The following is a 22185-nucleotide window of genomic DNA, read 5'->3' on the forward strand; positions in this document are numbered from 1 at the left end:
TACTGTGTAGTCATCTAATCGTCCAGGCGACTCAAAATAAGAGTGAATACCAACAAGAAACCATGGCAGGAGATTTTGGCACATTTTTAGGGTCACTGCCCACAGGTTTAACTGTGAAGCTGATTTCAAAGATATGTCACTTTAAAGGGTAACTAATCAGGTTTTCCAACTATGTATAATACAACACTAATTGGCTTACTCACCAAAACGCACACTTCATTATTTTTCGTTTTTTTTGTATAAATTACAGTAGTGCTTTAGTAAAAGTAAAACATCTGAGAAGCATTTAATTTTATATACTGTACTCAGGATTAAAAATTTAAATACATAAATGGTATAAACTAACTATTTTATTATATTGGTTAAATACCATTTAAACTTTTAAAAATTGCTTTAGTACAGCAAGAAAACAAAAATTCTTCCAAATGCACAAAGACAACACAATTCTTTTGTTTTTTTAATCAACACATTAACATGTCCACTTAAAGGACTAAGTAGCAAACACTTTCTTCTGCATTCAATTGAACACAAAAGTTTAACATATGTACATTCACTAAGGCTCTGTCTTCAGGGAAAACACGTTTCCATAAGGCAAACAATATATAATGGAATGCTTTTAAGTACTTTATCCAGCATCTCAAATTTGTTTCTCAGTTTTTCCTGACAGTACAAAGAAGCAAGTCGATAGCACGAGCCGCTCAGCTATTCCAGTGCATGTTTTACAACATACAGAGTAAAGGGAAAATGCATGTTTAAAACAAAATCAGAACATAATATTAAACTGTACCAATTTGGGGCAATGTTTTCTGTGTAAAGTACAGTTTGTTGATGCATTAACAGGGTTAGTGTGGAATATCACAGCTGCATCACCAAATCAATTCAAACAAAAATATAAAGGAGCCTGAATATGAATAAATATCATACACGACAGTCAAACCCCTATGTCTTACCCCAACAGATTCATGCCACTTTAACAGCAAACAAGAAAATATTAAAATGGTTTAAGATTGATTTGTTTGGTCTTTCTGCTAAAAGTTGATGTTAGACAAATATTTTTCATCAGACTAACAACTTAAAGATGTCAGTTTCCACTACTGGCAATGTAAACAGCTATTTGAAAATGGTATTTATTTCAGTTTGAACAGAAAAATGCAACATTCATGATGCATAGGCAACTGCCAACAACAGATCACATCAGTAGGGGTTTCTGCTAGATGTCTGTTGCAATTAGGAAGCCTGGAGGAAAATAAGTCTTTTTTTAATACACAACATTTAAATAAAATCTAAACCACTCTAGACAAAAACATACATGGACGAGAGGGGGTGTCAATAATGTCATATTTCCTCAAAGCATAGCATAACATTAACTTAAGCTGAATAAATTTTTTGTTAGTGATGTCCCCCATACAGACCATTGTGTGTTGAGTTGCTCATGTGTACCTTGTAAATTCAAGCTGTACAGTAACTTTATTTCCAGCAAGTAAATGGTCAAAAATGCATAGCTTTTGCCCCTCAATGCTGCCTACAAAGTGTAAAAGCTGCACCCCCTGTGCTCCAACACTCAAATAAACAGCATATGTACTCCGTTCCATCACTTGTTGAAGAAGCAACATCACACATCTGTACTTACTCTGCTGCACAGTGAAAGTAAATTATAACTTCCAACAAGAAGCTTGACTTCTGTTTTAATCCAGACAGACGTAGGGCAGTATGTTCAGTCTGCTCTCATCTCCATGTGGATCTAAAGAGATGCACTCTGTCCAGTCATACCAGTTACCCTTTGTGTCATAGCATCCATTAACCCCAGACCAATGTTGCGTGTGTAATTTATTCAGGTCTTCACTGCTGATTTCTCTACTAACTCCTGGGAATTCCTTGGATGGGATGTTTGAAACCAAACTGAACGTTTTCTTTGCATCTTTAATAGAGTACTCCTCTTTTTTCAAGAACTCAGTCATGAAAAAGTGTGCTCCAGGGGTATGGGTGCCTGAGGATGTCAGCATGTTGCTTTGCTGGCTGAGGTATGACTGGATGATTTCGCTCCTTGACAACTTTTTCCAGTCTGTTTGCTGAAATGGACTGGGAGGAATTGGTGGGTTCTGCTTCAGCTGTTCTGACCACTGTAGTTCAGAGCTGTGGACCACTGTGACTTCCTCGTCATGGGTAGAGTTTTTATGGCAGGAGGGTTTGATTTGTCCTGTTACAGGATCAAATGTGAGTCTCCTCTCTTTTAACCTGACTGGTCTGGTGCCGTCTTCTACATGTTGTCCATCTAAATTTACCGCATAGTGTTTAGGCCGGTATGTCTGTCTTTTCCTCTTCTCTGTATTGCTAGCAGGACCCTTGTCTTCTAAACCAACTCCCTCACTGCAAGAGGAGGTGACCGAGTTATGAAGAGATTTACTGGAAGCTGTGCTTTCTGTCTGAAAACCCTGAACACATACACTGAAAGGCTGAGCAGATGCCCTGAGCTCAGGGGCAACAGTTTGTTTGATAACAGCTTCATGCTTTGGAGTCTGAGGACTGTGCAAAGAACGACATGGGCTTCTGGGTTGATACTGCCCCCCTGAGGCAGTTTGTTCCTGTCTTGCTTGCTGTTGGAGAATTGATGATTTTAACAAGGATGAGGTGTTAGGAGACTTGCTATATCCCTGGACACTTGGATGAGGTTTTACAGCATGAATGGGGATTTTACTTAGTTTGTTATTGTCCAGAGGCTCAGGAATTTCCTTATCTAAAGGATGATGTGCACAAATATTTGCAACAACTTCAGAGCTGCCACCTAGTCCATTGGTCTGCAGCTGTTTTGACTTTTGTATTTTATCATTAAAAGTGGGAGTAGTTTGGGGTATCTTGGTTGGCAAGAGCTGTCCTTCCTTCTGTTCACCTTTACGTTTCCTGTTGCTTGGCTTTTCTACTCTTGGGGAGCAGTTGTTGAAGTCATTTCTGTTCTTCAACTCTGGGCCGGTTTTACCTGATGTTGGGTTGGCTGCTGAAGTGGAGATGCATGGATGAGCAACACCATTGCAAGACCAGGAAGCTTCAGTGAGTCCTCTAGACTCAACCTTCCCAGGCTCAATGAGCTTCTGCCAGTTCCGGAGGAGCTTTTTGGCCCTTTTTGCAAGATCCTCATTCTTTGTTTTCTTTCGTACATCATTAATCAGCTTCCCAAGACGGGTTTCCTGTGAAGTCACACAACTCATATTTAATACTAGATTTAACCTGACTCCTGAAATATTGAATTCAACTGAATTAACATACTGATTACATATTTTAATATAACCTACCTCTAATGCCTCTTTGGTAATAGGATAGTTCTCCAAAAAAGATACCACCTCCATAACCACCACCATGTTGCATATCTGCTGAGAAGACAAATGTTGCACATTTCCAAAACATCAGTTTTTGACAGCATAACAGCACCAACAGTTTACAACATGTTCCCTTGATGATTCAGTTTTCATTTGCAAATCTCTTTCTCTCCTTAGCAGTTCAAATATGCACAACAGAAGGAAAGGATGGGCCTTTAGAGGGTTGAGACATCATTTGAATAGACTTTCAAATGTGCACCTGGTCTAGAAATTATATACCGATACTGGTTTCTGGTATGGTATGACAAACTGAGATAACAGAAATGCAAATAAGTAATCTTAGCCAAGAAATAAAAAGAAAAGCAATTTGTGTAGATGTCTTAACTCTCATCTGGACTTGTAAACTATGCATTGCTGAGGAGTAACTTAACATATCTATGTGGTAAACATGCTGTATGTGATGACATACAGATTCAAAATTCTGTTTTATAGTCATTTAAACACCACTGAGACATAGTGCAGAAGAAAATTATGTTGCAGTGGATCTTAGATATGAACAGAAAAACAACAAAAAACACCACCAGTAACCAGAATCTGTGGAGGGTAAAACAGATTGAGCTTTTTATTATTATTAATTTTATTTATTTTACAAAGGAGCTTAATAAATATTTTAAGAAATATGGCTAAAAAAATAAAAATCCATAAACAACCCCATAAAAACCATAAATATTTATGTTGGGAGAACATGTTTGTTTTTTTCCAAGTCATATTGTCATGTGAGTTTGTTAATTATCTGCATGAACAAATGTATACTTTTAATATTTAGAAACAAAGGCACTGAACTGTCAGTAAGTTATGTGATTAAATCTCTTAGCAGAGCAGGACAGTATAGATTTAAAAACTTATGGTGCCCAATAATTGTTTGACCTCAGGTAATGAAACCTTTTTTTCATTTATTTATTTATTTGATTTCTTTATCATAAGCAATGCCAGACAATAGAAGTCGGTGGTATAATATAATTATTAAACTATAAGCAGGTGCTGTCCATTTCTAGAGCAGCTTCTAACATTCGTAATCTAATCACCAGCTGTATGTTAGGAAGATGTAGATAGTGTCTCATAAGCTATAAAACCACCTCAGCTTCCTGGAAGGTGCCTCTCTGTATGGTCTTTGTCACCTCAGGACCCTTATGAACAGATTCGCCCTCTACTTGGTAGTTTTAACATGTCTACAGTCCTGATGCACCGTAAGAAATTGTACACAAATAATGGTCTAACTTGTTTACATCATCTTAAATCAAAGTAGCTAGCTGCCAGGTTCTGGCATAATTGGTATTTGAAACTTTCCCAAACCAGAAATGCTAGACAGTTAATTAGCAAGCAAATAATAACTCGTCGCACACCGTTTCCACTTTGCCAGCCCTCTGTGGGGAACTCTGGCTGGCTCGACCTTATTGTCTGCCCTTGTACAACTAGTTCGTTCCTATTAAAACTAACCGAAATACTCACATTACTCTGCCCGTCGATGGCCTGTAGCAGCCGGTCTCTCATCACCTGCGGAGTGGATGTAGCCGCTGTCATCGCCTGGCAGTGTTGTGGGTCTGGACCTGGACGGAGTCAGACAGCAGAATCCCCCAAAGAGGGGCGGCAGTGGAAACCTGCCGACACTCACAGCCCAGATGGAAGATCTTGTTGGGGAGCAGGCATCATGTTAAATGATGCTTTTATATTTGTTTTCGTTTCCCGCCGTCACCGGCTTGGCAATGTGGACGACAAGAACAGAAAATCCTCCATGGAAATCGGCTACCCCCCTCGGCTGGCAGCCTCCCCTCCTCGGCCTTCTCATTTGGCTTTTTGTTAGGCACTTGCGAAATGCATGATGGGAGATTTTACGTAACCGGTGTCGACTTGCGTCAAATACACGTGCTTTTCACGAGACAATACAACAATTTAAAATGCAATAACATATTAAATATAAATAAATAAATAAATGGAGCGGTTTTTTAAATCTAAGACAATGCCTGTTTCATCATTTTTAAAATCAGACGGTAGGAAAATCTTATCACCTATTCTAAAATATTTTCTTTAAAATTACAACGGATACCCAGTCCATTTTTAAAGTATAAATAATAATATTTCCTATATTGTTATAAAACTAAACCAGAAAGACAGGTTAACCAGTTCCTTTCATTAACAAATGCCACCAAACGCATATTTCATCCTCTAACTGATTCCAAGAAAATTATTTGAGTAAATTAAACGTATTGTCTACGTTATTTATTTATTTATTTATTATAATTGTTTTATTTTATTTTTAATGTAGGAATACAGTCTGTTTTATAAATAGAGACATATTATAAGACTCACATCAAGCTCACCAGGCTACTGCAGCATTTTTGCGTGACTGGTGAGTGAATGAATCGAAGATCATCTACTTGGGTCTTTGGTTAGTACTTCCTGTTTCAAAGTCCATCTTAGACCTGCTGCAGTGAAACCTAAACAGCTAAAATTAATTATGTTGTGCAGAAGGTTGTGAAATTAGAGTCTGTTTATTTGCAGTGTTGTAAAGTAGTGTGTGATCGGACATGCAGCAATTAGTGGAGTCTCTGGTCCGACTGCTGGAGTCTTACAGAGGAAGAGACAAAGTTGTGAGTATTCATCCTGTCGCCTTTGTAATCAGAGCTGCAACAGTTTTCTCGCTATACAGTTTTTAGCAGTACATTTTTAATGGGTTTAGTGGTTTGTGTTAGATGCATGGAAAATTTTTTTTAAAGAAGACTTTTACGTTACACCACCTCCTAAAACTATTTCAGTAGTTTAACCCCCTTTATAGTAATTGAAATGTTAAGCTATGCATTATCTGAGAAATACTTATTTGATCATTATTTCAGTATATGAAACATTAAATTATTTAAAAACAAATATTAAGAGCATAGATCAATTTAGAATATGTAAAATATTACACATTTCTCTGAAGGTCTCTGAAAAAAAATTGAGAACAGCCTTTTCGATCCATCTTTTAAATATGTTTTGCAGTGTGGACAAGATGTCTGATTAATTTCTGGGACATTTTAATTACTCTGAGAGATTTTCTGTGCAAATGGTTTAATAGTGTAACCTGACAGGACATTTGACCCTTGTTTAGCTTACCAAGTGCAGTGACTAAGAATGAACTTAATTAAAACAATAATGTTTAAAAAATGTTTATTGATTTAGATATTGCTGCTTATTTGTGAAGAGTCCATCTGGAGTACTCTGTGCTGTTAAATGTCAACCAAACCACTTTCCTTTAGCAAACTATACATAATAATCAGTTATTAAAATACTACCCAGCCATATTAATCAAGTTTTTATAGTAGAAAAACAGCATTATGAAATATAAATGTATGCTTTATGTGAAATTTTGCTATGATATTTTTAATATGTAAGCAAGAATGCTGTGCTTTAATCAAAATACAGCAGATTCCTGATTGTACTTGGATTCTTACTCTCTTTTTCTCATTTTCTTTGTGATTGTCTGTGCAGATCAGGACGGTCTGTTATGGCTCTCAATTGGTCGGAGGAGTTCTTACCCGCAAAGACGAAACAGATACTTCCTCTCTGCAGTTTGGGAAGAGCCTGTTGCTTTTTTCTGCTCAGCTCAGCCACTGCCGGACGGTGCTGAGGCTTTTTGATGATCTCTCTATGCTGGCCTACTCCCACAGCTACGGGCTTGGAGCTTCGGTGATTCATATATCCCTCAGCTCATGTCATTCACCTCAGAAGTCACATTATTTGTAATAGTTTTGTCCCAGAAATAGATTAGTTTCTGCTCTGCAAGGGCAGTTAAATATTCAAAATATGATAATGCGTACTGAATACATTGGTTTATTTATTAAGCGTACCTAAATGTTAGCTAAAACATTTAAAATAAATGCTTTTGAACACATCAGTAATAATGTTTTCTGGAAAAATCTATCTTAAACATGCTATGCACATCTGTTTCAGGAGCAGGACACAAGCATTCGTTGGATATCAGTGCTGAACAATGTGGCGGACCAGCTCTACTACCCCTGTGAACACATCGCCTGGGCCGCTGATGCTGACCTCATCAAAGTCAAGTCAGATAAATGGTGGTTGTTCAGTACAGTCCTGTGGGGAACCTCACTGCTGCTGGGGATTCTCAGGTAAAAAGAATAGTTCTCAAACATCAGCTTATATTAGCTGGCTGATAATTCAGATGGATGTAGAATCCATATATTTTAATTCATAAATATACACATTCAATTGGAACCTCAGATAAAACACTTGTTACAGCAAACATATTCATATATATAAATGCAATAATGAACTGATTCTTTAATATTTACAGTAAAAATTGAAAGTTTGTGAACTTTATTGCAATGTCTATATTTCTGTATAGATTAAATTAGATTTTCAAAAGTACTAAACCTTTGACCTATTAGTGGTCCACCAACAAAGATTACTTAAAGAGCAAGATGTGTGAGGCCACAACAAAACAAAACTTAACAATATAAAGCATGGCCAGGCTACAGAGAGAGTGTCACTCCAAAGAAAACAACAGCTCTTCTTCAGTTTGGCATTGATCACATGGTACTTAGAAAGCTGTTGGATAAATGTTTTGTAGATGAATAAGATTAAAATGTAACTTTTTGGTTTACATGAGAAACTTTATATTGGGAGACAGTAAAACTGTTTTTGTGTAAGAGCTTTAGTCCACCATTTGTTAAAGATAGCATCATACTGCGGGCTTGTTTTACTGCATCTTCATCAAAACACCTTGCAGTCAGTGATGGACCAATAAGCTCTGAATTATACCAGTGAATTCTAAAGGAAATGTTTCAACAACTTTTCTTAAACTAACTTTCAGAGAAAGTGAGTTGCATACAATATTGACTCTCGATAACATTTTTTTTCTGTTGCACATTTATGTATGCATGGCCAAGCCACAGTCCCTCACCTTCACAAGTAAAAACTGCTGATACCGGCCTATATCTTAATTTAACTTGATAAATACTGTTTTTCCCACCTCATTTCAATCAAAAGGCAAATTAAAAGTGTTATTACTTTGATATCCTTTGTTCCCTTCATATTTTATATGCAAAATGCAGATTATATGAAAGTGTTAAATACCTTGATTTTTCTTTATTAACTTTAACATTAAATTATTACTTTTTTTGGATTTGTTTGTGTGCACCTTTATAAATTGATCACTAACATGCTGTCAAACACCGTCAATGTTAGTTGTGACTCTTTGGTTCTTTAGATCACTTCGAGTTCTGCTGCTGCTGAAGAAGAAGTTGAAGAAATATGAGAGGGATGAAGGAGATAGCAGGTGTTGTATCTAAAGTTTTACATTATTATTTGTACCTGCAGGTATTGGACATGCATGGACTTTGACATGCACTTTATAAACAACAAGGACAATAGACAATCTTGCACATGTATTTTTTTTTACATTATGTGGAGACTAAGTTCAGTTGTGGACAAATCATATGTTAAAACCTTACACCAACTCTTCTCTTGCCTTTAACTGTGAGTCCCAATAAATCAGTGTGTTTTTTCTCCTGAAGGCACTCTCAGCTCCGCAGACAGATGCGTGGGGAGCTGCTCTCCATCCTCAGCAGCATGGCCGACCTCAGTAATGCCATTCACTGGATGCCGCCAGGCTTCCTGTGGGCAGGACGCTTCCCCAGCTGGCTGGTGGGGCTGCTGGGAACCATCTCCTCCCTGATTGGTTTGACCCAAATGAAAACAAGTGAAAGCGAGCAATCAGACAGTACTGAAACATCATCACAGTAAACAAGATATGATGCTTTGATCAGCGCCAAATGGATTATGGATGTTTGTGGACAATTTTTGATGATCTTTCATTTGAACTGATTGCCTAAGGACATTAAGTTAATTATTTTAGCATGAAAACACATAAAATCTAAATCACTTGATTCTAATCATGTGTCATAGGTAAATTAATAGTTTATCTTTTAATGCCAAGCACCTTTAGTTTTCTGGAAAATTTTTAAGATTTAAAAAAAAAAATTAAATTTTAGTTATGGACATTAGATGCTAAATTTAAGTTGATTATTCAGTGTTTTGCTAAACAGCATTTTTTTTATGTGTCATTGCAAGCAGATGACCTGCCATGTTGGTACAGCATAGAGGTTTTCAAAAAACAGGATCAAGGTTCAGCATTGCATGGCCAATCACACTGAGTGTAGGGCAGACTCATTTCAAGTCTGCAGATCATCAACAGTGAGTGTAAGGATGCTTGTTCACTGAGGGTAGAGGGTAAACTGGGCATGTATTTCTGGACTGACAAGCCAGTTATTGCCTTGTTTAAGACACTACATAAACCTGAGTTACAGTTACCAATTTAAGTGAAAAAGTGTGGATGAACATGGAGGGTTTGTTTAATTATTATTATTATTATTATTATTATTATACATTTATTGCAGGAAACCAGTTTTTGGAAGATACATCAGCTGCAAAATGCATCTTTTGCATGGTAGAACCAGTTAAAATAAGTAACGAAGATTTATTTAATTTTTTTTTGTAACATTGGATACATGTTGCCTGAATTGTATGCTAAATGTATTATATAAATTTTAATCTATTTTTGATATTGTAAAAATGTCTTTTTAAAAATTGGTTGTTCTTTTAGATCATTCAGGTAATTACATACTGTACATTTTGTTTAATAAATTACAGGCTAAAATGATGTTGGGTATGCAATGTTTGTGTAATGTTCCAATAGGACAAAAAACTTTTTTTCTTCTTCTTGCTCGATCGAACAATTGACGTTTGATTAGATTGGACTGGACGTTCAGCATGTTGGCAATTGACGTCTTCGTCTGTTGCCTTCAAGGACTAACGTGCACTTAGTTAAAAAAATCTATATTTATTATATTATGCAAAAGTCTAATAAAGCAAATAAAAAGAACCAGATCCTTTTTTAATTTACTAAGGATTAATTAGGTCAAATAAATAAATAATGTATTTATATGAGACTGTGCAGAGTGTGGGTTAGAAAAAATTACTGCTTGTTACGGGCATCTGGGGGAACACGAATGCAGCACAACTAAATAGCCACAGCCAATAAATAAAAGCTGTCAGTCGACAATAAGAACAACAATGGGAATTAGTCTGATTTACAGCATCAATAGTATCTTACACCAGTGTTTTTTATTAAATTGTTTTATATAACAGTGCTGTTGTTAGTATGACGGGAAAAAACAAAACCGAAGTTTTGGAGAAGGTTCAAATTCCAAACCACGTCAACTCATCGGTCGTGGCACCCACAGAGGTCTCTATCTGGCACAAAGAAGCTGAAAAATACTTGAAACATCAGGTAAGAACCCTTCTTTTATCCGCTTAAACCACAATGCTTATAAGTTCAGATGTATCTACGTCTTTTAGTTTAGTTACTCCAGTTACAGTTTATGCTTCCTCAGCTAAGCCGTTAGCTTCAGGCTGCATGAACTGCTACTGTAGTTAGCCAAAGTCGTTGGTATGATACGACTGCTGTTCCCTTTATTTCGTTTCCTACTTTTAAAATGGGCTTTCTGGGCTACAGTCTTTGCTCTGGAATTGCAACTTCTAACTGTTGTTGGCATATGCAGGTTTTACCGTTAATGTTTAGTGTATTTTAAGTTTGCCCTACAGAGTAAAGAACTAACACCCCGGTCCCGAATAATTTGTTGCATCTAATGGTCAGTTCTTCAAATAGATACGAAAAACGGATGGATCTGTTTGGCTGCTGTTTGTGTAATCATATGGGTGGGAGGCATGTTGTTCTGTCTTTTTGATGGTTCTGTATAGTCTGATGTACCTGGTGTAAAGTATGCTGCTTTTTCTAATTTGATGGTCATGGGGCAATGACAACAGCGTTTTGGTTTTTCCTGTAGAGTATTTATTACAGATAATCCTGCAACATTGTGACCTCAGTCAGAAGTCTGCACAGTAATGCCAGTTTTCCCCTGATAGACCTTCTCTCAAAATGGACTCAGCCTGCTTCCTTGTTGATCCATCAGCCTCTGCACCTGCAGAACTGCAGTCTGATTTCATCCCTGTAAACGGAGCTTCATCTAGTGAAGTAAGTCTCACTGCAACAGCTCCACCAGGGTCAGAAGTGGAGGATCTTGATTCCTACAACCCGATTGAACCTCCTCCATTAGACTGGAGGTCAGACTCTTCAAGTGAGGCAGGTTCAGCTGATCTGGATGACCCCAGTTTGCATCCCCCTGCTGACAGTCTGGACAAAGAAAGCATTGGAGAGTCAGTGTTGCCAACTTTGGATGTGAGAGACATTTTAATTCCATTTGATGCAAACCAGCAGGTGCTTCTAGAAAATATAACAGAGCCTGTCCAAGATGTAGAGGTAGAAGTGGACGAAGACGATAAAGCAGTTGAAGAGGAGGTGAAGGGGAGGTCTGGAGATGGACAGAGAGACCAGGAAGTGGTGACATTTAGAGACACTGAAAAGAGAGTTTATGAAGAGGAAATTGACTATTCCAACACAGGATCAAGTGATGAAGACCACAGCCGCATCCACACCCTGCTAAGCCAGCTCCAATTGAGGGACAAAGGGCCCGATCCTTGTCATCATGCATCCACTTACCATCACTACTCCAGCCTGTCTGAGCCAGTTGCATATGCTTCCCCACAATTAACAGACGACAGCACTGAAACCACAGGCCTGCTGTTCTCAGAAAACCACCAGAGGGACCTGCTGGGAATGTTGCAGTGTACAGATATCAGTGCTACACCCCATGCCACTTGTCTGCCTTACAGAGGTGAAGTGGACGCTGTAGTGTCAATTTCCTACAGCCAGGAGGATGCTCAGAGGTTCTGGATGCATTATGAGAACAGTCAACAGCAGCGATCCAGGGACGACTCCATCAGTAGTCTGCCTGATGACAAGTATCCTGAGCCAGTCTGGATGAAGATGGGGGAAGAGCCTCCAGAGGATGAGGCTGCTGCAGAGAGTGAACAGGTTGGTGCTGTCACTAGCATCTCTCAGGTTATTGTTAATTAATTTAACAATTCTATTTCCTGTAGAAGATCCCCACACTGATGTAATTCACTTCAGTTTCAAACTATTTACTGGTCAAAGACCAAATTTGAAATTTAACTAGAGGAAATGGATTGTATGTTTATCATCTTACACACCTTAAGTGTGAATATCATCAGTGACGTTTGTTATGAATAGTTTATAAATTCATTACATGCACTTCATTGTTTCACTGAAAATTAATTCAGATAAAAAAGAATAAAAAAGTTAGAACCAGGTTTTAGAATAAGTTATCAGTATTTGTAAAACTACAAGGAAATGGTCTCCTAACTTTGACTCATCCATACTTACTTTGTTTTAAATCTCTTTGGATCAACTTTCCATATATTGAATTAATCACAGCAGTTATTGATAACATAAGATAATCCTTTATTAATCCCACATTGTTGAAATTTAAGGTTTTACAACAGCAAGTGAAACTGGTTAAAGATTAAAGAATTGACAAAACTATAACTAACATTTATAATTCTGTAAGCACTATGGTAATAACTGCAGTGTGTGCACAAGTATGCAGTAATATAAGGATTTACAGTAAATATACAGCATGTACATATTAACATTAATAATAACAGTAATGGTAATAGCAGTAATATTAACAGTAATTATAAGGAAATAAAAGAATATTGCCCTGGTGGACACACAGGTGAAAGGTGATGGTACAACACGAACTACTGAGAACAGAGCTTGTACAGTGTAACAGCAGCAGGAAGGTAAAACCTGTGGTGTCTCTACACACACCAGGGATGGAGTGATTAAAATTATTTTTCATTTAATTAATTTTATTAAGATCCCCATTAGCGACTGAAACATCAGTTACTATTCTTAATTTTAAAATTACTAAATTAAATTAAACACATGATGAAATCTTAACATTGATTTTGTCATCTAATCTTCATTCTGGGATTTTAGAGTCCTGATGACCACCCTTCATATAAAGATGGTGAGTCACTTCAATTTGCTTTTATTATTCTTTCTTTCTTGCTTGATTTTTTTTTCTTTTAGGTATGTAACATAGCTTACTGACAGTAGTAAATCTTTACATGTTATTGTGTTGCTTTTCAGTACCCGGGCCTTGTGACCCTGAAGACTTGTTGGATGGAGTTATATTTGGTGCAAAGTATCTGGGCTCCACTCAAATCAAATCAGAGAGAAACCCTTCAACAAATGCTCGCATGGCCCAAGCACAGGAGGCCGTGGACAGAATTAAGGTAAATAAAAAAAAAAAGATATGCACTAAAATAATTTATTTATTTTACATAATCTTTTTAAATTGAGTACATTACCTTAACTGCTTGTTATTGTTGATAAAATGTACTCAAACCAGAGTTGAATTGCTTTGTAGTGTCTGTTTTTTCTATACAAAAGTAGTTTTTATGTCCACAATCTTCTGCCATAACACTAGCAGGTTGAAATTTTACCCAAATATGAGAATTACACGTTTTATGAAATTCAGAGCTGCAACAGTCAGCTCAGTATTATGGTACTAGATGTTACAGCAGTACCTTTTATTTCTATTTATTTATTTTTTAGGCTCCGGAGGGAGAGTCTCAGCCAATGACAGAAGTGGATCTGTTCATTTCCACTCAGCGAATCAAAGTGCTTTCTGCTGACACACAGGTTCAAACTTGCATTGTTTTATTTTCTCTGGTGTTTTGCTCTCTGTATACGAGTATTATTCTGTTTCCTTCAACACTTTCAGAATCTGATTTAAAGAAAATAGTGCAGTTAGTTTCATTGCTGGTGGTGTTAAAAGCAGAGGTCATTCATCTTTAAAAGGTACTTGGAGATTTAGTGGGACATAATAATATCACAATGTTTAGCTGGAGTTATCCATTTACAGCAGCAATATGTAACATGAGCGCTTTCCTGTTGGGACTAGTTGGCAAAGAGATCACATGGCTCAGAAAAGGTGGCAAGAGCACAACCATGGGTTTAGCTCCTTCTTTTGTCTAGGAAAGCTGTGAAGACTTGCTTTATGTCTGTCTGTCCCTTTTAACTGGAACCAAAACCAAAAGCAGCATCCTGTGGCCTTTAATTGCTAGCTTTAATGCTGGCTGTTAGTTGTAACATGATGAAATTGGCGAGCGTTGAACTTGGAAAGTCTTATTAGTTGGGGGTTCCTTCGGTGTGCGCCTTCAGAATAGGTCCACATGATAAATTATCATCAGCTTAAAGAAAAGTAGTGCTTGTTAGAGAGAAACCATATCAATAAATAAGTTATATATGGTACCAGTCAAAAGTTTGGACACACTTTCCCATTAAATGTAATCAGAAAATGTGTCCAAATTTTTGAATGGTAATGTATAGTATTAGTGTCGCTATTGTGTGTTTAGTAAAAGTGCATTTATCATTTTCTTAATTAAAATTAATTAAAACAGTTATGTAAATATCCAAAAGTTTTCTCCACCACAATATAATAGACGGGTAACGTCATACAGAGAAGAATAAATTCAAATTATTGCTGTTGAAGGTGGCTCTACAAGCTGTTCAATGTTGGGATGTTCATAGCTTTTCACAAACTGCTTCACAATTTTGTTTAGTTTTTGTTAAATGATAAAATGGTGTAATATGTTGTTACTAAATGAATACTGTTTCATTCATTCATTCATTCATTCATGTCTCTTACCTTTTTTCATTTGCTATAAAACATCATTCAGCAACTATATTTATAGGGTCTGTTTTCCAGTTGGTGAAGACTTTCAAGAGATTTCCAGCTAGGTTTAAGCTAGGTTTGACTTCAGAAGGGGTTAATATGGAACTAGGTGGTGAATTCATATGAGGCTTGTGTAATAAATTAGTATTAATAGCTTATTTTCCTTCACTGTGTGGTTTGCAAGAGCGTAAAAGTGGGCCAGTCACTGTCATCTCTCTTTCTCTCTCTCCGCATGGCAGGTTGTTTCTTGCTAAAATATGGATGGAAATATGGAAACATTTTCCTTATTTTAATAACTCCTGTTTACAAATAACATGTTTACTGTTTGATTTTTTTCTTTTTTTTTTCATAAAATTGTGTAACTCAGGACCCAGCTTCCTTCTTTGGCTAAAACAAATCTTCTTGTCATCCTGATATCAACTCTTCCATCTCCTGTTTGTGCTCAGGAAGCCATGATGGATCATGCTCTGCAGATGATCTCTTACATAGCAGACATCAGCGACATTGTGGTCCTGATGGCACGAAGGAAACACAAAGGGCAGGATGATGACCTGCCTTCTAAAACTTCTTCGTCATCACCCTCTGTGTCTCAGAAGAAGTGCACAATGATCTGCCATGTCTTCTCTTCAGAGGATGTGAGTCAGCTAAAGGTTTTTAAATGTTGTTCACTTACTGACCTAATCCTTTCCTGCTTTCATGCTTTGAGTTCTAAACTGATGTGGTTTGTTGCTCCGTTAAGTTAGTTACTGTAAGGTTGTCTAAAACGGCTGAAAACATCAGACAATAATTTGGTGTCTTCTGTCCTGAACAATATTTCACAGTATTTTAAAATGTGCTGTTTTCTGCTGGACGGTGGTTTCATATTCATGCTGGCCTGCTTTCTTTCCCCCAGCCAGCCAGCCAGCGAGTTCTCCTGAATATAAAAATGGTCTGGCTGTTATCCCAGTTTCCCATAGTTGGCAACACTGAACAGGACAACCAAAAGTTTTTTTTTAGCAACTAATTACCTGCAGGATACTGGAGGCCATAAAACCACAGCTTGTCCTGACAGATTTTTCCAGCTCACTCTTTCTAATATGAATTTTTTTTGTTGATGTTAAACCTTTTATAGTTGAGAACTTTTTCAGACATGTTCTATTTTTATTGAGGCCTCAGTTTCAGACTGTGGCACACCTCAAAGTTATACAGTTTAGAGCAGAGGTGCCCGAACATTTTGCCTCCACGTGCCAAAGTGAAAATATACCAGTCAGTTGTGGTCCAAACGCAGCGATTTTAGTAGATAAAAGTAAGGTAAAACACAAATAATTGTAAATCATAGTTCTTTTAATTATTGTCCATACACATGCAAATGCATTCTTTTCCATCAGTGCAAATAACACACTACAAAAATCAATATGGCAAAATAACAATAAAGCCAACAAAGGGCAACAAACAATAATTGCAGGCACTGAATTGTAACCAAATATAGTGCAAAATGTCATCAACAACAAACAATGCATGTTCAACAAGTCAAACACTAGTGGGACACATGAAGCTGATCTTTGGACATTACTGGCCTGTCAATGTTTATAATAATAAGATTCACACATTCTCAGACACACACATACAGACCTCCATCCTTGCACTAGGATGCACTAAGCAGAGAGACTCCTCAAAATGTAATTATACTTGCATAATGACAATAAAGATCTTGAATCTTGCAAACGCACATCAAACTCCCTGTTTAGGTTGCTGACAAGTTCTGCTTATTCAGACAGCTTCTCCTCTACCAGGTTTACTTCTATCAGACTGGGGAAGTGAGCCACGATTCCTGGGAAAAAGTAAACAGCCTAAAGTTGGATTGGATTGTTATAACACTGTGTTCAATTTTTAATGGCCTTTCACTTTTTTAAGTTGATATGAACAGCAGAATGATAAGTGAGGTGTGTAGTCCCATACAGCCCTATATGAAGTACTGGAGACCTTTTATATCGAAAGTAATTTGGTTAACCATCATTACTATCTGAATTCTCAAAATATGTGTGTTATGACAGATCTTTGATATCTTATTGGCGGGCCAGACTTAACGGGCTGTCAGGCCAAATTTGGCCCACGGACCCCTGGTAGAGTTTTTATTTTTTGCAAACTGGTTTAGTTTACTTTAATTAAAGTTCCAGGTACTATGTCTGAAGAAAGTGTACATAATAAACTTCCTTACTGTTAAAATCCACCCAGCAGGTTTGCCACCTCTCTCTTTTTTCCCTGTTCAGGCTCAGACCATAGCCCAGGCTATTGGGCAGGCATTTGGAGTGGCTTACCAGCAGTTCCTTCAGACTAATGGCATCAAAGCCAGCGATCTGAGGCCCGGGGAGTACAGTGACTACCTGGAAAGTCAAGAGCTCTACAATGGAGACCTGGCCCACTTCTCTGACTCTCAAAACCTCCGAGATGTAAGCAGAAACCTTTAGGTTACATGCCCTACAAAACATTTCCATTTTAACAGTTCTCTGTCCGTACCTGTATTATCGATGCAGTACAAATGGATATTCTTTAATGAAGTATTTCAGCTTTTCCACACATGTTTAAGAATAAAGCTATCTTGTAATATAGTGGAGCAGCATTTGGTCAAGAGATTGGAAAGAATTTTATCTTTGAATGAAAGAGTGACTAGTATCTTCAGTGTGAAAATAACTTTATGTGTAAAAGACTTGTTTTCAAATGCAGCTTTCAAGAGTTACTAGTTAACTTCCTTTACAAGTATATATATAAATGAATTATTAATGTCAAAGTAAACTTTTTAAACTTCTGCTGTACCATTACACTGTGTTTGCACATAATGTTCCTGTTCAGTTTTTCTGGCCTGAACCATGTTGTATTAAAATACATCAAGAAATATAGTAGACATTTCTTAACAGCAAATCACAACCAAAAAAACCTGCCTGGGTAAGAAGTGCTTGTCCGAGCCATGCCCCAGTGTGATTCAGTAACGTGTCAAATTAAATGCTCTGCAGCTTTGCAACCACAACCTGCAAGAACCACTCAGAATTTGTATTGCACACACTGGCATCTACATGGAAATGTTTACAGATAACGAGTATGTGGATTATTTGTTCCGAGGACTAAGCAGTGGGTTGCAAAGAGGGAGAAAAATCAGAATAATTCAGGTGTAAATTGACATAAATAATGCTAAAAATTTCAGTGTTAATTGCACAAAAGTCAGTTGTTAATCATTTCTTTTTGTGTGCTTTTTGTTCAGATAGTCATCACCAAGACTCCTGGAGAGATCTTGGGTCTTGCGGTGGTGGAATCGGGCTGGGGCTCTATCCTTCCCACCGTGGTGGTGGCCAACCTCCTTCATGGTGGACCAGCTGAACGCTGTGGTGAGCTCAGCATCGGTGACCGCATCATGTCTGTAAACGGCACCAGTTTGGTGGGTCTGCCTATAACCACCTGCCAGAACATCATCCGGGTAAGAAGGGAAAACAATATCTAAACAATGGAAATAATCATAATTATAAAAATAATAACTATTATTATGGGAAAAGAACATAGATTATTGAAAGGTGTTGTCTACATAAAACAAGTAAAACAAATAAGCAACCAAAAGAAAGAACAGCAGTTTGCTTCTCAGCTCTGTTGAACAAATGCTTTCCATGGTGCATGTGCATTATTCTGCACTTGCTCTCCTAGAAGGCTGTAGATGGCGCTGTAGCTCCATACATTGTTGACTTGGATTTGATTTGTTCTTCCATGACCAATGTTGAGTTCTGACAAGTTTAACTGTGTTTATGTTTTATGTGTTTGTGATATTGTAAATATGTTTTAAACAGGTTTTTTGTTACTGTGCTCTCTGCAGAAGGGTTTTCTTCAGCTGCTCGATTTTTCCCATTCTTCTGCCTTATTTAAGATTTGTTTTGTCTTTATGCATCTAAATTATATGCAGGTTTCATTTGCTATCAAAATTTTAAAAGATATTGAAATTTTATTGACTAAAAGGGAGAAAACGTGATGTTAACAGGAAATAACATGTATGCTTCCCCGTCTTTTTTCTTTTATTTCTCTCTTTTCCCTCCATCAAATAAAGTAACTGTGCTAAACTCTGATTCACACAAAAACAATAAACAAAAACAAAAACTTTTGCACTTTCAGGCACAAATTGATTACTTTAAGCTTAGCAAAACAAAATTTCTAATGATTGTGATGGGACAAGGACTCCATTTACAGATTAATTTAAATCTCAAATGAATTCATTGCAATCTTTATTACAGACTAAATGTCCAAAGTAATTGTTTGTCTTATCCACAACGATAACATCACAGCAGGACATACTATTTACAGGACACAGAACATTTCTTAATCATTCCAGAAACTTTACAAACCAAAGCCCTGCTGATATTTTACAACAAATACAAAACATTAAAATTCACATGTAAGAAACTTATACTCAGCAACATGATAAAAACATAAACAAATAAATAAAAACTGTCATAAGTGTTATTGGACCGTACAAAAATGAACACATAGTCATGTTAGAACAAATTAGTCACCCTGGAATAAAATAGAGCCCAACAGAGTCTAATCTTCACTTTACTAAAGGGAACTTAAATGCTTGACTCTTTTTTCTGAATGCACTATGCAAAACCTCAGCTTCATGGCAAAGTCAGTCTATACTGGGAGCAATATAACCACACCTTACTTACTGTGTAGGTTGGTAGATTAGAATTAATTTAAACAGTATAGAAGTCTGTATGCTGTCAGTTTGCCTATATTCTCCTATGCCACTTGTATGTAAATGAAAAAGACTATTTTATTACACCCAGGACATCAAGGACAAGATCTAGGATTATTCTTTTTTTTTAATTCCTCCCTCTCCTCCACTGAAAGACATGCTGTGCAAGTTAAAATGCAGATAAAAGGGATTGATAAGATATGTGGCACCAGAATTTCATTCTCATCTAAAGACATGTAAAGACAATCTTCCTGCAGTTGTAATTTCAGGGCATATTGACATTTGCTCCACCCCTCTCTTAGCTCATGTCTCTCTTTACTTTGGATATGGACCTACTTCTGCTAACTTAACCCACAACACAACGTCAATGAACAGCTCCAAGGTCTTTCATCCATGCTGTCATCACCTTCAAGATGGATAAGATGTACTCAAATGCACAGTAAATTTATCTTATCTGACTAGTTGTCGGATCACTCACAGCTACATTTGTTTAAAATCCTACTATATGTCTCTAAAGTACTAAATCTTCTTGGCCCAGATTGATTGTTTCACTTGCAAATTACAAACCGTCCTAACCTCCCAAAGAGCTAGTCATATGTATAACTTTGCAATAATTGTGGAGTAAACACCACACCTTTTTTTGTTTTTCACTTTTTTTTTCTTTACTCAGGACCTGAAAAGCCAAAAGTATGTGAAGCTCAGCATTGTCCACTGCCCCCCAGTCACCATGGCGATCATTAAGAGACCAGACCCCAAGTTTCAGCTGGGTTTCAGTGTGGAAGATGGCATTGTATGTCAATATTCATATTTTCGGTTTGTCACTATTGAAGCTCTCACCTCAGTATGACACTGATCTTGTCAGTCCTTTGTGACAAAGAGTTAAGAGTAATTGGTTTGTAGTTTATGTATCATAAAAACAGACCCCTGCATACTCAGTCAACATTCCCATAATAAATAAACAGAGAAAAAAATAAAGATAGAAATCTGACTAAATTTACTTACAGCACTAATTAGGCATTTCTCAGATATTTAAAAAAATATATAATCATAATGGTTTCTCAAATCTGTTGAAGATCTGCAGTCTAATGCGGGGTGGTATCGCAGAGAGAGGAGGAATACGTGTCGGGCACCGCATCATTGAAATCAATGGACAGAGTGTTGTTGCAACGTCACATGACAAAATTATCCAGATCCTGACAAATGCTGTTGGAGAGGTGAGATGTATTAAAATTCTGCAACCTCAGTTGGATATACAATATTATTGTCATTACATAGTATTTTAATTTCCACTTGATTTTTTTTAATTACATTTTTAAACAGCATCATAACTGACCATATGATTTTCTTTCTCTGGCCAGATTCACTTGAAGACTATGCCGGCCTCGACGTATCGACTCTTAACAGGACAGGAACAGCCAGTGTTTCTTTGATAAAATCCTGCTTCACAAGGACATAAACAACACACAGTGTTCATGCTACGAAAGCTGTTGCCAAACTCAGAAAATATTACGTTTGTATAGCACAGCATATTATAGACTGTTGTCGCACCACTGCTGCCACATGATAAACTAGTTTAGTTATATATCTTTAAGATGTAAACTACGTTTGAATATGAGAGCATTATTTGAAATGAAACGGATAGATTGCAGCTGTCCCTTTGTATTTATCAGATATTTTCAATATTTAACAATTCAGGTAATTGTTTTTTAATTCAAACTTAGAGCTTAGTCTTGAGATACATCAAGTATAGAGCACCTGGAAAGTCTTTAGGCCTGACGTGTTCTCAACATGCCTGTGGTTTACATGTTTAAAGGGGTAACTTTATTCAATTAGGATAAAGAGTATGTTTTTATTATCCGCTTTCTTTTTCTCGCATATATATCACTAAGTGTCTGGTACAAGTGTCAGAGAGTGCTCTGGTTCATTTATGCAATGTTTCATTGACTGTGTCTGACATGAAGCAGATACTGTATGCACAATTAAAGGTGACTGCCTTATGTGATAAAGAGATGCTTATATTTTTAAGTATTTGTTGGTATGAACTTTCATTAAAATGGTCTTTAATATATCTTTATGATGTTCTTCATTAAGAGGCTGTGGGCATTGTATAAGTTTGAGATACAATACTGCATTTAAGTTGCTGGCTACAGATAGAATTTAAGAATGATAACTATAAAGGCTGAATTTAAGACTTTAGCATTGAAAATGTACTGAATACCTTCAACAGTCTTAGTCTAAATTTTATATACAATTTGAAAAAAATTCCTATTAAGTATAGGTATGTAATGCTGAGTTGCTTCTAATAATAAAGGTTTTATAACCCATAGAAAATAAAACATTATTTCCAAAGAAAATGTGAGTGTGTCAGAGACCAGCCAATCAACCTTTCAGTTATGAAAACATAGGCGTCCACCAATCAGATTTTTTACCGGCATCCATGACC

At 36.8% G+C, this 22185-nt stretch overlaps 3 protein-coding genes across 4 annotated transcripts; 2 read left to right on the top strand and 1 right to left on the bottom strand.

Annotated features, from left to right (window-relative positions):
* Positions 1–388: 388 nt before the first annotated feature.
* On the bottom strand, positions 389–5204 carry LOC121652467 (mediator of RNA polymerase II transcription subunit 26-like). 2 transcript variants are annotated; one of them, XM_042005217.1, is made up of 3 exons: positions 4821–5204; positions 3288–3365; positions 389–3182 (listed from the first exon to the last, which is right to left on the bottom strand). In XM_042005217.1, the coding sequence occupies exons 1-3, from the start codon at positions 4890–4892 to the stop codon at positions 1686–1688; spliced, it is 1647 nt and encodes a 548-aa protein (XP_041861151.1). In that variant the 5' UTR covers positions 4893–5204; the 3' UTR covers positions 389–1685. The 2 variants fall into 2 exon arrangements, with proteins under 2 accessions (XP_041861151.1, XP_041861152.1); XM_042005218.1 differs by having other exon boundaries at positions 390–3182; positions 3288–3362; positions 4821–5203.
* A 548-nt stretch (positions 5205–5752) lies between these two features.
* pex11g (peroxisomal biogenesis factor 11 gamma) lies at positions 5753–10029 on the top strand. The gene is made up of 5 exons (XM_042005231.1): positions 5753–5959; positions 6837–7034; positions 7299–7477; positions 8578–8646; positions 8885–10029. Exons 1-5 carry the CDS (start codon positions 5897–5899, stop codon positions 9111–9113), a joined length of 738 nt encoding a protein of 245 aa, XP_041861165.1. The 5' UTR covers positions 5753–5896; the 3' UTR covers positions 9114–10029.
* Positions 10030–10382: 353 nt separating this feature from the next.
* Positions 10383–22015, top strand: si:ch73-40i7.5 (amyloid-beta A4 precursor protein-binding family A member 3). Its single transcript, XM_042005206.1, has 11 exons — positions 10383–10659; positions 11216–12303; positions 13291–13321; positions 13444–13589; positions 13912–13998; positions 15481–15669; positions 17284–17463; positions 18270–18482; positions 20413–20532; positions 20816–20956; positions 21101–22015. Exons 2-11 carry the CDS (start codon positions 11308–11310, stop codon positions 21170–21172), a joined length of 2175 nt encoding a protein of 724 aa, XP_041861140.1. The 5' UTR covers positions 10383–10659; positions 11216–11307; the 3' UTR covers positions 21173–22015.
* Positions 22016–22185: the final 170 nt, after the last annotated feature.

This window comes from Melanotaenia boesemani, chromosome 14 (genome assembly GCF_017639745.1).
Source record: "Melanotaenia boesemani isolate fMelBoe1 chromosome 14, fMelBoe1.pri, whole genome shotgun sequence".
Classification (NCBI taxonomy): domain Eukaryota; kingdom Metazoa; phylum Chordata; class Actinopteri; order Atheriniformes; family Melanotaeniidae; genus Melanotaenia; species Melanotaenia boesemani.

Bases quoted from the DNA above. Each gene is read 5' to 3' on its own strand.
- si:ch73-40i7.5 (XM_042005206.1), top strand. From the start codon at position 11,308: ATGGACTCAGCCTGCTTCCTTGTTGATCCATCAGCCTCTGCACCTGCA. The intron at 12,304-13,290 runs GTTGGTGCTGTC...CTGGGATTTTAG, and splicing joins CTGCTGCAGAGAGTGAACAG to AGTCCTGATGACCACCCTTC. The intron at 13,999-15,480 runs GTTCAAACTTGC...GTTTGTGCTCAG, and splicing joins TGCTTTCTGCTGACACACAG to GAAGCCATGATGGATCATGC.
- pex11g (XM_042005231.1), top strand. From the start codon at position 5,897: ATGCAGCAATTAGTGGAGTCTCTGGTCCGACTGCTGGAGTCTTACAGA. The intron at 5,960-6,836 runs GTGAGTATTCAT...TTGTCTGTGCAG, and splicing joins ACAGAGGAAGAGACAAAGTT to ATCAGGACGGTCTGTTATGG. The intron at 8,647-8,884 runs GTGTTGTATCTA...TTTCTCCTGAAG, and splicing joins AGGGATGAAGGAGATAGCAG to GCACTCTCAGCTCCGCAGAC.
- LOC121652467 (XM_042005217.1), bottom strand. From the start codon at position 4,892: ATGACAGCGGCTACATCCACTCCGCAGGTGATGAGAGACCGGCTGCTA. The intron at 3,366-4,820 runs GTGAGTATTTCG...TTGTCTTCTCAG, and splicing joins CCATCGACGGGCAGAGTAAT to CAGATATGCAACATGGTGGT. The intron at 3,183-3,287 runs GTAGGTTATATT...GTGACTTCACAG, and splicing joins TTACCAAAGAGGCATTAGAG to GAAACCCGTCTTGGGAAGCT.